Source organism: Terrapene carolina, unplaced genomic scaffold (genome assembly GCF_002925995.2).
Source record: "Terrapene carolina triunguis isolate 2854851 unplaced genomic scaffold, T_m_triunguis-2.0 Scaffold192, whole genome shotgun sequence".
NCBI classification, from domain to species: domain Eukaryota; kingdom Metazoa; phylum Chordata; order Testudines; family Emydidae; genus Terrapene; species Terrapene triunguis.
Window position 1 is genome coordinate 15,496,794 of NW_020664543.1, and position 12,669 is coordinate 15,509,462.

The window sequence follows — 12,669 nt, forward strand, 5'->3', positions numbered from 1 at the left end:
ATTTTGGACATAACTATCTTGAGGTATAAGGGATTACTGGGAAGTGTCTTCTTGAAGTTATCCCATAGAATGCCTCGCACCGTGAATATAACTTGCAAATATGACTGGTGCAGAGTGGTTATGGAAGTGTAAGCAAGGCCTTTATTTGAGTACAGGAGCAGGGCCCTTTGAAGTAGGGTGGCAGCAAAATCAGTACTACCCATCTACTGTATCCACAGCTTAGACTGAACCAGTGCTGACTGGAGCAGTTAGACTTGCCCAGCCCATGAACACTTGTGAACCAATACAAACACGTGTGTAGTAAATATGAGGCTTTACCAATTTGCCAGGTATTTGAAGCAGCCCTACATGAGCCAAAGCTCTGAAGTGTATATTGGTCTTAAGATACGTCCTATGTAAGATACGTCCTATGTACTTACTGCTTTAGCAAATATAGCAGAGGAATAACTTGAACTGAGCATGGCAGATGGGGGAAATCATTACCAAGAAACCACAGAAAACAAATTGCAAATGAATGTTTCTTGTAAGCAGTGCAACATTGAATGTAAATATTGCACTGTTTACAAGAAACAATATCCATTTCTTAAACAATCACTCCAATAGAAATTTCATACCAGACAGGTTGAGAGTAACTGATCAAATCTAAGGGGCAAGAAATATAGTTTGCCAAAAGTAGTTCAAGCCACCTACCTCTGCACCAAACTTGATTGAAACTTCTGGAAGCAGCATTTTAACAAGCATGACAGAGCTCACATGAACAGGATTACCTTCAAACTAGCATTGAACAGAAATTAAAAGATAGCTAATGTCTTTCCTATCTAGTCCAGCTCCTTAGACAAGTATAGAATTGTTCCCTTCACTATGTTTTTCTAATCCTTTTCCAGTCATTTAAAATGTCTGGAGAGAATGTGGTGCAGGTGCTATCCTTGGAAGACTTTCAGTCTTTGCCGAGAAGCATCCCCTAATTAAAATACCAAAATCTCAGATCTTGTGTTCAATGAAACCCAATTCAGTAGCCTATAAATTGCATGATTATGTGAAGCATATATTTTGACAAGCAATGCAATTATTTGACTTAGCGCTTGTCTACATTTAAAATACTACACTGGCACAGCTGCGTTGCTGTAGTGCTTCAGCATAGATGCCACCTTAGCTGATGGAAGGGGTTCTTCCATCAGCCTCAGTAAATCCACCCCCATGAAAGATGGTAGCTACGTTGACAGTAGAATTCTTCTGTCAATCTAGTGCTATCTACACAGGGACTGATGTCGGCTTAACAGCTCTGCTCAGGGGTGCAGATTCTTCACACCCCTGATCAACATAGTTAAACAGATCTAATTTTCTAGTGTAGACCAGGCCCTAGCAGTCACTTGCTTATGCTAAACAGGTACTATTACACTTCAGGAAACAATTGATTTAATTTTGTTGTGCGAAAGCGATGAGTTAACATGGTAGAGCACCATGACAAGCTATAAATTGACATGCTTCAGCCATTATCAGTATTACAATTTATCATTTCTGCCAAGTGGTAACATTTAGTTTTTAAGAGGATTAACTAGCAATCAGTTCAGAAAAGATTGGGTGAATCATTAAAATTGTTGTAGCTCATTAGAAATAAACAAAGCAGACACCATTTGCTAACAATTATGATAGTTTTGCCCTATTTTTTTTTATGAGGTGATATTTGTGTTGGCAATTATTTTTTTAAAAGGCTTCTGCTCAATAAAGTTTCTAGCTACCTTTACTCTATCATTAGTACTATGCTATATTGTGTTTACTGTTCTAGAGTGCTCTGAGAATCAAAGTAGAAGATAACATTAAAAATAAGTTAATTAACAAATTGATCTGACAGACAGTTTTGGGAAGTTTAGTAATATAGTTGGGCTGAAAGATAAAGCCATCCGATTTTTTACACTACTGATTGGTAGCAGCTCTAGAACCTGTCGCCACCAAAAATAGCCGTTTGGCTCCTATCTTATCAGTTTAATAGACGATTCTACTCCATCCAATGTGTTAGAAGAATCAATGCAGACACATGCACAAGAGTTAGAAAATGAAAGAATTTGCAACTGTTTTGTTTGAAAATTAGTTTCTGTAGTTTATTAAGTCTGTACATATATTCTGCTAGTGATGTTCTTTATCAATCTTTAACCCTTCCCCTGCGGATTCTCCAATGCCTCTTGTCAACAGTGTTCCACTGAATTAAGTGGAAGGCAAGGGCACACTTATTATACTGAACAGCACAGAAGATACATTTGACCTGGAAGGTTCAGCAGCAAAAAGTTTTGATTTTTTAAAAAATTATGTATGTCAGTCCAGGTTTAATACACTGAGCTACCCTTTCTAGTTGAAGAGATTAGTGCAAAAATGCCTCTGTGGAAATGTTGTCCAAAGCTAGAGACTTTCACAACAGGGTGCCAAAACCACTTGGAGACCCAGCTTCTCCAGAGGTTTAGTCTCATCTCTGGACCACAGGATTACGGCTTATCCTGAAGGGAGCTCTTTAAAAACTTAAAGTTGCTGCTCTTCACTTGTTTTGGAAAACGGATTTCTGTAGGAGGACAAACTTAAACCGTTTTCTGTTTTTCGGGACTATGATTTCACAGAGGATTGGTTAAAACCTAAGTCTTTAATCTGTTAATACAGAAAGCAATTGTGTAAGTCTCAATTCAGTACTAAAAGGGACATTTTTAAACATTTCAGAGAAATCTCATTGGAAGTTAACGGGGAAAAGACGGCAGATGTTCCACTAGGACACCAGTTCTCAAACTATGGGGCGTGCTTCCCAAGGGAGGCGCAGGAATGCGTCAAGGGTTTTGGTTTTTTAAAAGAGCTCTGGCTGTTAGCTCCGAGTGGCTGGGGCTCATGCAGAAGGGCTGTGCACACACAAGAGGCAGGGATAAGGGGGGCAGCTGGAGCCTCACCACGTGGGCTCGGGCTTTCCTTCCCCCATTTGCTCAATCCCTCACCGAGAGGTGGCAGAGCTCTGGCTGTCAGCCCTGGAGTGGAAGCAGCAGCACAGAAGGAAGACGGGTGGTAATGGGGTGTTGCGACCCTTATTTCAGTGCTGCTGCTGGCACGGCGTTGCCTTCAGAGCTGGGTGCCCAGCCAGCAGCTGCTGCTCTGCCTTCAGAGCTGGGTGGTGGTATATACACTGGGGCGCATAAACGACTACCGACACAAAGGAGGGGCCTGATCAAAGAAGTTTGAGAACCATTGCACTAGGAGAGACTGTTGAGAGTTTCCATGCAACACATGTTTGGACACAGTACATCACAGAGCAAGACCAATGGGGCTAAAAGACCCCAAACCAACCAACTTTTGCTATCAAATACTGGCAAGCACTAGTTGAACAATTGGTCAGGTTTGCAATTTCCCACCAGCAAATGTGGCTTTTGACAGCATACTTATATATTAGTATTTGTAAAGTGCTTTGCAGATGTGAAGTACTATGGAAACTTCAAAGATTAAAAAGATGGCAGAATTCCCATTAACTTGCTCCTGGCTGAAATGTGCCTTGGTGGGGGAAGGGGGGGACAGAATAGTGTCACTGTTTTCTCTCCAAAGCTGCCATTAGTTGAGAGCCTCAGAGGGGAGGGTGCCAGTGATGGACATGGGGGTGTTTGCGGGTCGAAGAAAGGATGGAATGGAATACCAGGGAGAAAGCTCACTGGATGATTTGATTGAGGATGAGCTCCAGAGGGGAAAAAGGGGATATAATTCCGAAGTGCATCTGGAAGGTCCTGATGCAGGGAAGGAGGTTCAGTGCTGTGCCCAGAGAGACAGGAGTAATTAACTGGGAAAGAGATGGATTAAAATGGAGAATATCACAGAGCTTTGATTAAGACCCAACTCCCTGCGTAAACCCTTGGATCCTGACCAGTTCACGTAGGCGTCACTGTGCACAGCAAGGTGCAGGATGATTCAGTCAGCAGCTGTGTGTGTATATTGGGGTGCACCATGGTGGCAGAAGGGTGTTGCTGAGTTAAAAGTGTGGTTTTTAACAAGACGTAGCTGTTCGTCAGCAGCTATTGCCTGAATGCAGTTAACTACTTAGTAGTAAAATCCTGCTATGCTTTCCAGATGAGTGGCCTCTGCAGTTAGCAGCTTCACAAACGGAAGGCTTGCATGAATCTGTACAACTTTCCCTAATGCTTAAAAGGATCATTTCTCAAGAATTATAATTGCACTTTAAAAAAGCAAATCCACTTCTTATGCACTCTCTCTAATTTCCCCCACCCCACCCTGTCAATATATAAAAATGGAAAGAGGCTACAAATTATTTACTGTCCTACAGTTATTGGGATTTCAAAGATTTGATTCAGGTGCCCGAAGGAAAGCAATGACATCCAGTTTTCACAGCTTGGCTTGCATTGGCTTCAGATGTTTGTGGAAAGACTCATGAACCTGTAGGGGGGGAACAAAGGGAAATTAGATCAAAATAATTTCTTCTTATGTTTTTATTTTTAAACACATAGCCTGCAGGATCAAAAGTGTGTGTATCTATACAAAGAGAACCAGTGAAACAGCCACTTCTGCACTATGCGAGTAGCAGTCAAAAAGAGGGAAATCTGGCCAGAACACTGGAACAAACTGCCTCCCCCAACTATTCTGCACAAGAAGTTCCATGGAATCTTTAATGTCTATGGAGAGTGGACAAGTCTGTTTAAAAAATATTAAATCCCCACAGGAAACTGCATGCTCCCAGTTGACCTTGAGAGAACAAAGGGCTGATTGACCCTGTTGGGATTCCTAGCAGTGTTTACAAGAGGTCTGGCTTAGTCTCAGGTTCGAGATACCTAATCTACTATGGACCTAAACAAGGCAAGTGGAAAGCTACAGTATATTGGCAGGGTACTATATTCTATCCTGTTTTCCGAGATGGAGAACTGTCCATGGCTCATTACCATATAGGTCTCTGGTTTTTGACTACAGCAGCTACAAACGGATTCAGAAATGCAGCAGGTATTCTCAAAAACCTAGAGGGCAACTGTCAGTTTCTTTCCTCATTAAAAATAGTCACACTTTGTAATGGCTTTTTTTTTTGCAGAATCTTCCAGCAGGGCTTTTGTAGCTGCAGTTGCTTTGGGCTGAATCATCTGGCTCCATGACAAGTAGAGTAGGAACTAGGAGGGAGAAATAAGGGTTCCTCCTTACCTCTGTTTTGTTTAGTGGGGATTTCTTTGCCCATTCAAACATATTCTCGTAGATGTTGCCATCATACCGGCCAAGCACAGATCCAAGGTGATTATCATGAAAATCAAAGGCATCAACTAGTGCTACAGCATTGGGACGGATTGCAGTCAGAAGCTCCTTCACACGCTGGTACACCTGAGTAACCTGTGCATCTGTCAAAATGCCCGCCTGGGAAAAAAGCCAAGAGACTTATCAGAACATAATCTAATTACACGCACAAACTCTCATGGCTCTGTGAGAGACTAGACTGCAGGTCAACTCTGCCCTACAGGGAAGGCCAGTGTGTCAAAATATTAGAGATAGTAAAATGCTAAGTAATTGCATTGGTCTTCTAGACAGGAGGAAGAAGACCATCCCTTCAGCCTATTTCCTTTTAGTGAGGGGACTCCAAAGAATGAAAGTGCCTATATTTTAACCCCCAAAATCAGAAGTTCTCTTAGCACTTGCATTATATTAAATCCTTCCTGTTTTCATAACTCTGTTTGGTAAATGGAAGAGGCGTCAATGAGAGACCATACTTATGTCAGCATGAACTTACAAAACCCCACTGTTTGTACAAGTATGCTCCAGCACCATTGGAGTTAAGAGATAAAGAGAAGTAGCTTGGATCAGACCACTTGGATACTCTGACAGGAGACTGATCAAGGTGAAAGGTTTTGAAGACCAAGCCCTTTTCTTCTGTGCTTATTTACAAATGGGTACTGCCCACGCTGGGGTGTGTATACAATTACTGGCATCATCACATGTGCATGATATCCATCTCTTATTATCTCCCTATTGATACTAAGCAACCTACCAGCAACTGACCCGAAAACAAGAAGCCAGTCTAAAGAGATGAATCGTCGACCATATCCTAATGGCCATCCAACTCTGCCTTTGGAGGGCTGCCAGAGGAAGCTAATTCCAGAACCCCCTCTGACATAGCTCTGCCTTATGCCAGGTTTAACCCTGGAGCTCACAAGCCTGAACACTCCAGGCAATTGCAGTTGTCTTCCATTTCACGGTAACTTCAGACCAGAGCACTGTGGCCCTTGAGATCTGGGATACTAAACTGTGATACTGACCTGCAGGAAATCCCCTGTGTGCTTACTGATTCCATAGAGCGCATACAGGAGACACAGATTGTTCATCACAGCATGGACAGCTGCATCATTAATTTCTGAGAGCTGTGTTGTGAAAAGCTTCACCACCACATAGTGACAGTGTGCCTGCAAAAGTGGTATATAAAAACAGTAGGGAATTCAAGGTCAGAAGCAGAAGACATAAGAATGTAGAGTTGAGATGCTTCCAAAATATGCTTATTTAGTGACATTACTGACCTCAGATGCTCGCACCAGGTCAACAGAGGTTCGGTTCCAGGCATCCTCCTGGCTCTTCCTGCGGTTCAGCTCAGCTTTCAAGTTCTTTGCTGCCGCTTCAACAAGCCTGTTTCACACAAGGTGTGTGGGGAGGGTGGGTGAAGAGAGAAACAGAGTCTGCAAAGTGGCCTCATACCAACAATACAGTGGAGTCACATCTTACGCGGCGGTTAGGTTCTAAGGTCAGCACGTAAGAGGAAAATCGCATATAGTGAAAATTACCATGAAGTACAGTACACACAGTACAATGTATATACAGTATACACTGTATAGGTCCTCAACCTACGGCACGCGTGCCAAAGGTGGCACACGAGCCGATTTTTTTTTTAAATGGCAGGCTGCAGGTCCCAGCTGCCGCTGAGCCCGCTGCCGGCCTGGGGTTCCGTTCACTCAGCCGGCAGCGGGCTGAGCGGGGCCAGTGGCCGGGACCCCGTCTGGCAGGAGCCGGCGGATGGAACCCGAGACCGGCAGTCTGGGATACCAGCCGCTGGCCCCGCTCAGCCCGCACTATTTAAATTCTTATTTTTCTCTGGCCAAGCGCGTATAGTTGAATTCGCGCAAGTTAAATGCGCTTATGATGCAACCCTTCTGTACCAACTATAGAAAATTCACAGAAACTGGCTTATGTCTTGCTGATGCATTAGGCACTAAGGAGCTCAATTCTCACCCCATCCCAACATTTTCTGTTCCAGAACCCGCATGTTTACTGGTGCAACTAGGATGGCGTGGCTACATCAGAGTAGTATTAGGACAGCTTTAAGGAAACAGGATAAAAATAAACCTAATTTTAATGAGATGGAAATACTCAAGCAGCCTCATGTCCCCATTTAGTACCTGTGCTATTTCTTTTTCCTCTCCCCAGGTGTAGGGCTTTGTATTAATGACTCTCCTCCCCACCAGGTCTGCAGTCACCACTATTCTAACCTCTCCAGTAAGGTAACTGCAGTTTGATTAATTTTTGTATCTGCAAGTTTGAATTTACACCAAAAAAACCTCAAACCAGCTGCATAGGGAGCTGAAGTGCTTAGGTTGTGTTGAATTTAGATGGTCAAGAGTTTTTTGAAACTAAGTATCGGACTGGGTTACACCTAGCAGAAAGCATCACTTCTTGAAGATTGAAAGATATTTCGCTTGGACGGATGTGGTCTGCAGACCATATGTTGCATGCTGCTGCATTAACAGAACAGCTTAGCTCTATCACATTTCTCACCAACATACACATTCTACAGCATTTTATTAATGCGTAGTTCTTTGCATTAAGTGTGAACTCACCTTGACGCCCGCAGTTTATACGCCTCCACCAAGCTGGCTGGATCATTGATGTGCACTGTTGTAGGCCTAGCAGCCACCTGCTGTGGCTGGATGTGTTGCCCTGAGAGGTCGTTAAGGTAGGACACCATGCCACTAACCAGCTGACCGGAACTAACCTGGGTGTAACTTTTGATCAGGAACCTGAATAAAAAAAAAAAAGATTGCATTGCTCCATTCATTTGGATACAGAGTAGACGGATTAACTTTAGGGTACAGTCTGTAGAACTACTAGCCAATACATAAGAGTTGCATATACTTGCAGTTATAGCAGAAGCCAGAGAAGGGGACAGAAATATGTAGATCCAAGAGAAGGAAGACTGCAAGTTAGATGGAGTAGACAGGTGATCTGTGTGCCCTTCTGACCATCTCTCCAGGCACATGGACAACTAACAGCTAAGTAGGGAGATCTCTTGAAAGAAGTCACCTCACCTAGCAGTCTGCAACATCATGACAGTGTTTTCTCCCTCGTAGGTGCAGGATGGGGTGAAAGTGACATAGATATCAGGAAGGCCACTGCAACGAGAGTAGCCATGCCCACCACATGCCATTCGACATTCTTCGATGCCAGCATTGGCTGTCCATGAAGTGAATGCCTTTAGCCCTGCAGTCAACGCGTGGAGCTAAGGGAGAAAAGCAGAACTAGTAGCTGCTACGTCTATTTCATTAGGTTGCTGCTGTACCACAGGTGCCCACCCAGTTTGCATTTCCACTATTAGCTCACAAGCACAGTGGGCTTCCGTGGCAGCCAACAGAATAAATATAGTGTACAATCAGCACTATCTACCTGCTGCGCATCATAGTGTTATTCAATCTTTAGCTTTTGTTGACCCCAATTATATCATCAGAAGTTAGTGCTAGAAAAATACATATTAGGTCATCCAGCCCATTTCTCTCTACTTATACCATATCATTCTTTGCAGTGTATACTCCAATACTTTGTGTAGTCTACAAGACAAAGATGGCTTTCCACTGCATATTGTCATTTCACCTTATTCCTTCAGCCACCCACTAGCTGTTATCTGGAAGTTACTGCATCTTGCAACCCCACTCTCACAAAGTTCTTAGTTCTGCCCTGCCATATCTTTCATTAACAGCAGTGCTGCCCTGGTTCATTGGAAGCATGGTCCAGTGGCGACAATAGAGGACTTTAAGTCAAGACTGCTGGGTTCCATTCCCAGCTCAGCAAAACCACGTTCTGGGTGACAGGGCCGGCTCTGGGATTTTTGCCGCCCCAAGCAGAAACAATTTTGGCCGCCCCCCTCCCTCCCCGTTTTTTTCTTACCCCACCCCCGGCCCCGCCTCAGCTCCGCCCCTTCCCCAAATCCCCAGCCTTGCCTCCTCCCCCCAGGTTCTCAAGCCTAGGAGGGAGGGGGAGAAGCGGTGCACGCGCCACGGCCACTCGGAGTCTCCCCCTCCCTCCCAGGCTCTCAAACCTGGGAGGGAGGGGGAGCAGCGGCGCGCAAATCAGCTGTTTCACGCGCTGCGGCTGCTCGGGATCTCCGCCTCCCTCCCAGGTTTGAGAGCCTGGGAAGGAGGGCAAGCAGCGGCGCGCAAATCAGCTGTTTCGCGCGCCATGGTGCGCGAGTGGCAGCAGCAGAGGTGAGCTAGGGCGGCCAGGGCACATTTTTAGGGGCGGCATTCTGGCGCTGGCCATGCCGCCCCTAAAAAATGTGCTGCCCCAAGTACCAGCTTGTTTTGCTGGTGCCTAGAGCCGGCCCTGCTGGGTGATCTTGGGTGAGTCACTAACTCTCACATTTTTTAAATGTGCAGTGCAGTATATAGATGCAAATAGAATGATGCCTCTGGGTGAGTCATCAGCAGGGATTGAATCTAGAACCTCTGGATTTGAAAATCTCAAGCCTCAATTGCTTGCCCAGGAGGACTGGGGACCATTAGCTCACAGGCTACAGCAACTTTTACATAAAGTATTAGAATCACCCTCCAGTTTTCAGACAGGACAATTACCTCTGGCAGCTGGCTCAGGTCCCCCTGGTTGATGTCACCAGTGATGCGGTGATAGGTCTTTTTCATGTAGGCTCCAACAAAGTGAAAGGCATATGCAGTTGCCAGGAGAGGAAAGAGTTTGTATTGTTGGGTCTGATAGTCCAAGATCTGAGGCTCCGGGTCCCTATAGCAAAACATGAGAGTCACTACTGTGACTGCTGCCAAATTTCTGCAGACATCCTGTACAACAGTAAGAGCTTACCTACATGGTGCTTGAGTCCATAACGAGGGCTGTAAATTCTTGTGCACACTAGCATGTCAGACACTAGTTGGCCCACATGGACCTTGCGGGCACGCACTAAAAGTGCCCAAGTGCGTGTTCATATAGTCTCAATTCATTAACATGCACTAGGTCATTTTTAGTGCACGCCAGCAGGGTCTACACAGGCCAGAAAGTGCGCAACATGCTAGCGTGCACTAGAATTTATACCTCTCAGGTGCAGACTAATGCATGGTGTTTGTAGATAAGCCCTAAGTGATTTGTTAGAGTCCAGTAAGGTTATTGCGTCCAGTGGGAATGTTAGGGTAGGGTTTCACTAATGTACGCAAAGACACAGGAGAAAAAAAAAAAGATAAAACAGGTTTGGGAGCTAGAAAGTATCTCTGGGAGCCACTGAGGCAGAGAAACACACCATTCCAGAGCATCCAGACTACTTGTTGTGGGAAACACGAGGCTGAAAGCTCTGGCTCTAATAGAGCCTTGAGTCCTGACTCTGCAGCAACCAACCTGGAAGCCCTGAGAACTCTGCCTTGAACTGGGACTGTCAAGACTGCCAAGCGCTCTGGCACAGAGCCAGGATCTGCAGCTCTGGGGCAGCCCTGCCACGTGGACTGCCCCAGGCTGGGGACCCCCAGGGCTTCCTGCTGGCTCCCTGCAATGCCAGTCAAGCATGGTGTGGGGCCTAGACAGCTACAGATTAAATCCCGCCCTCCCGTTTAACCATTAATAACAGTGGTGAAAAAGACAAGAAGATTAATTTCACTCAGCAGCTGTCGAGGTCCCTGGAATAGATTTCTTTTTGGAAACACCATGCATTGTATGAGAATTCCCTCCCCCTCTCCCTCCCCCCCAGGATTTCAGGTTCACAAAAATTTCAAATAAATTTAATTTCATTCTGATTTGGAATTAAATCACATTTAAAAACCACAAAGTCTTCTGCAAACCGGAAATCCTGCATTTCAGTCAGCTCCAGCTAGGAGCGAGGAGGCATCTGTGCTTCTCTTTCAGTTGCCAAGGTAAAATGCATCATCTACAATCTGCCCCCCACCCCCGAAATGCTTGCCTTTTGTCTAACATCCATGTATTTTTTGGCATTTCACCTATGACACAGGCAGGCCCTTCATTTCACTGCAGCCACTAAACTTACCCCGGCTTTAGCTCAGACTGGTGCCTCACTGAACTGTAGCGGATGGCAATGGTACAAGCCCTGGACAACGAGCGAGCAGAATCCCCCACAATGAGGGATCGGATGAACACCATAGTCCCATAAGTCAGCTTGTCACTGACTGGTTTCACGTACGTGCCATCTGGTTCAACCTAACGGAAAGACAGGATGATGATCCAAGAGGTTTCCTGACTTCTAAATTCCAGCAGAAGCTGCCACCTTACTGTGGAACAGAATGTATCTACACTTCACAAGCCTCTGTCAAAGAACACCATGTCACAAGTTTAATGTCCCCTACCTCACTTGAAGAGTTTTAGAAGAGGCTCTCACTGTAGTAGCTGCAAGCAAAAGGATGAGGGCTGCAGAGACAGTTTGACATATTCATCTCAAGTTCCTTGCACATTAAGAAAAAGGCAAACCAATAGACATTCTTGTAAAAGTGATCAAACTTATGTCTACTGTTCTAAATGTTCTGCCATTTTTCTAGGTGCATCATGGAGAGCAGAGTTACCATTCTAGAGAGTCCTGTGCAGGCAATAATTCTATGGTCTTCAGCTATATCAGCTTGGACTGTAACCACATTAAGTCACATTCAATAAGGCTCAGGTCTCAGAATCATAGAAAAGTGGGGCTGAAGGGACCTAAAGAGGTCATCTAGTTCTTAGCAATACTTACATGAGAAACTCCTAAAGACAAACCCAGGGTTCTACAGGAAGTGCTAATAATTCAGTGGATGCCATTCTTCCCTCTGATGATGTGGGTTTTAGCCCACAAAAGCTTATGCCCAAATACATTTGTTAGCCTATAAGGTGCCACAAGGACTCCTCGTTGTTTTTGCTGATACAGACTAACATGGCTACCACTCTGAAACTCTTCCCTCTGAGTCAGTAATTAATTACAGTCACAGGGTGCTTGCTTGAGGTGTTGCATTTTGGATGAGTCCTAAAATGGTCATTAAAGATCTCATGCACTTCTCCTAGGGTAGAGCTGTTAACTCCTATGGCTGGTCATATTCCAATGTGGATAATTCCATTCTGTCTCTAAATTCCTGCGATAGTTTCTGATTGATGCAGTATTCCTCCTCACTAACCAAGCTTACTATATAGTGGTGGTGTATGTTAAATAAGCTGCCACATCCACCCATGTTGTGCAAAGTGACTGTGTATAGTTCACAGAGTGATTTGGGATTAAGAGCAGCTACAGAAATGCTACTGAACTTGCTCATGGGAACCATGGGATGTGAAGTGAAGGGGGTTATTCGAAACAGAGTTTTACAGGAACCAACTGTCAGTTACACATTAGTACTAAGTAAGGCTCTGTGTTTGTCATGGAGGTGACGGATTCCGGGACTTTCCATGACCTCCGTGACTTCTGCAGCAGCCCAGCGTGGCTGGCCCAGGAGCCACCTGAGCAGC

At 44.9% G+C, this 12,669-nt stretch overlaps 1 protein-coding gene across 2 annotated transcripts in view; it reads right to left on the bottom strand.

The window, feature by feature from the left end:
• Window positions 1-2,072: 2,072 nt before the first annotated feature.
• The window catches only part of ACOX1 (acyl-CoA oxidase 1), a 33,996-nt gene continuing 23,399 nt past the window's right edge, over window positions 2,073-12,669 (bottom strand). For both annotated transcript variants that reach the window (XM_024206740.1, XM_024206739.3), the window contains exons 7-14: window positions 11,237-11,406; window positions 9,831-9,993; window positions 8,295-8,485; window positions 7,827-8,006; window positions 6,516-6,621; window positions 6,261-6,404; window positions 5,158-5,364; window positions 2,073-4,407 (exon numbers count right to left, since the gene is read on the bottom strand). In XM_024206740.1, the coding sequence (XP_024062508.1) occupies window positions 4,357-4,407; window positions 5,158-5,364; window positions 6,261-6,404; window positions 6,516-6,621; window positions 7,827-8,006; window positions 8,295-8,485; window positions 9,831-9,993; window positions 11,237-11,406 (1,212 nt within the window). In that variant the 3' untranslated portion in view covers window positions 2,073-4,356. The remainder of the gene's footprint in view (window positions 4,408-5,157; window positions 5,365-6,260; window positions 6,405-6,515; window positions 6,622-7,826; window positions 8,007-8,294; window positions 8,486-9,830; window positions 9,994-11,236; window positions 11,407-12,669) is intronic.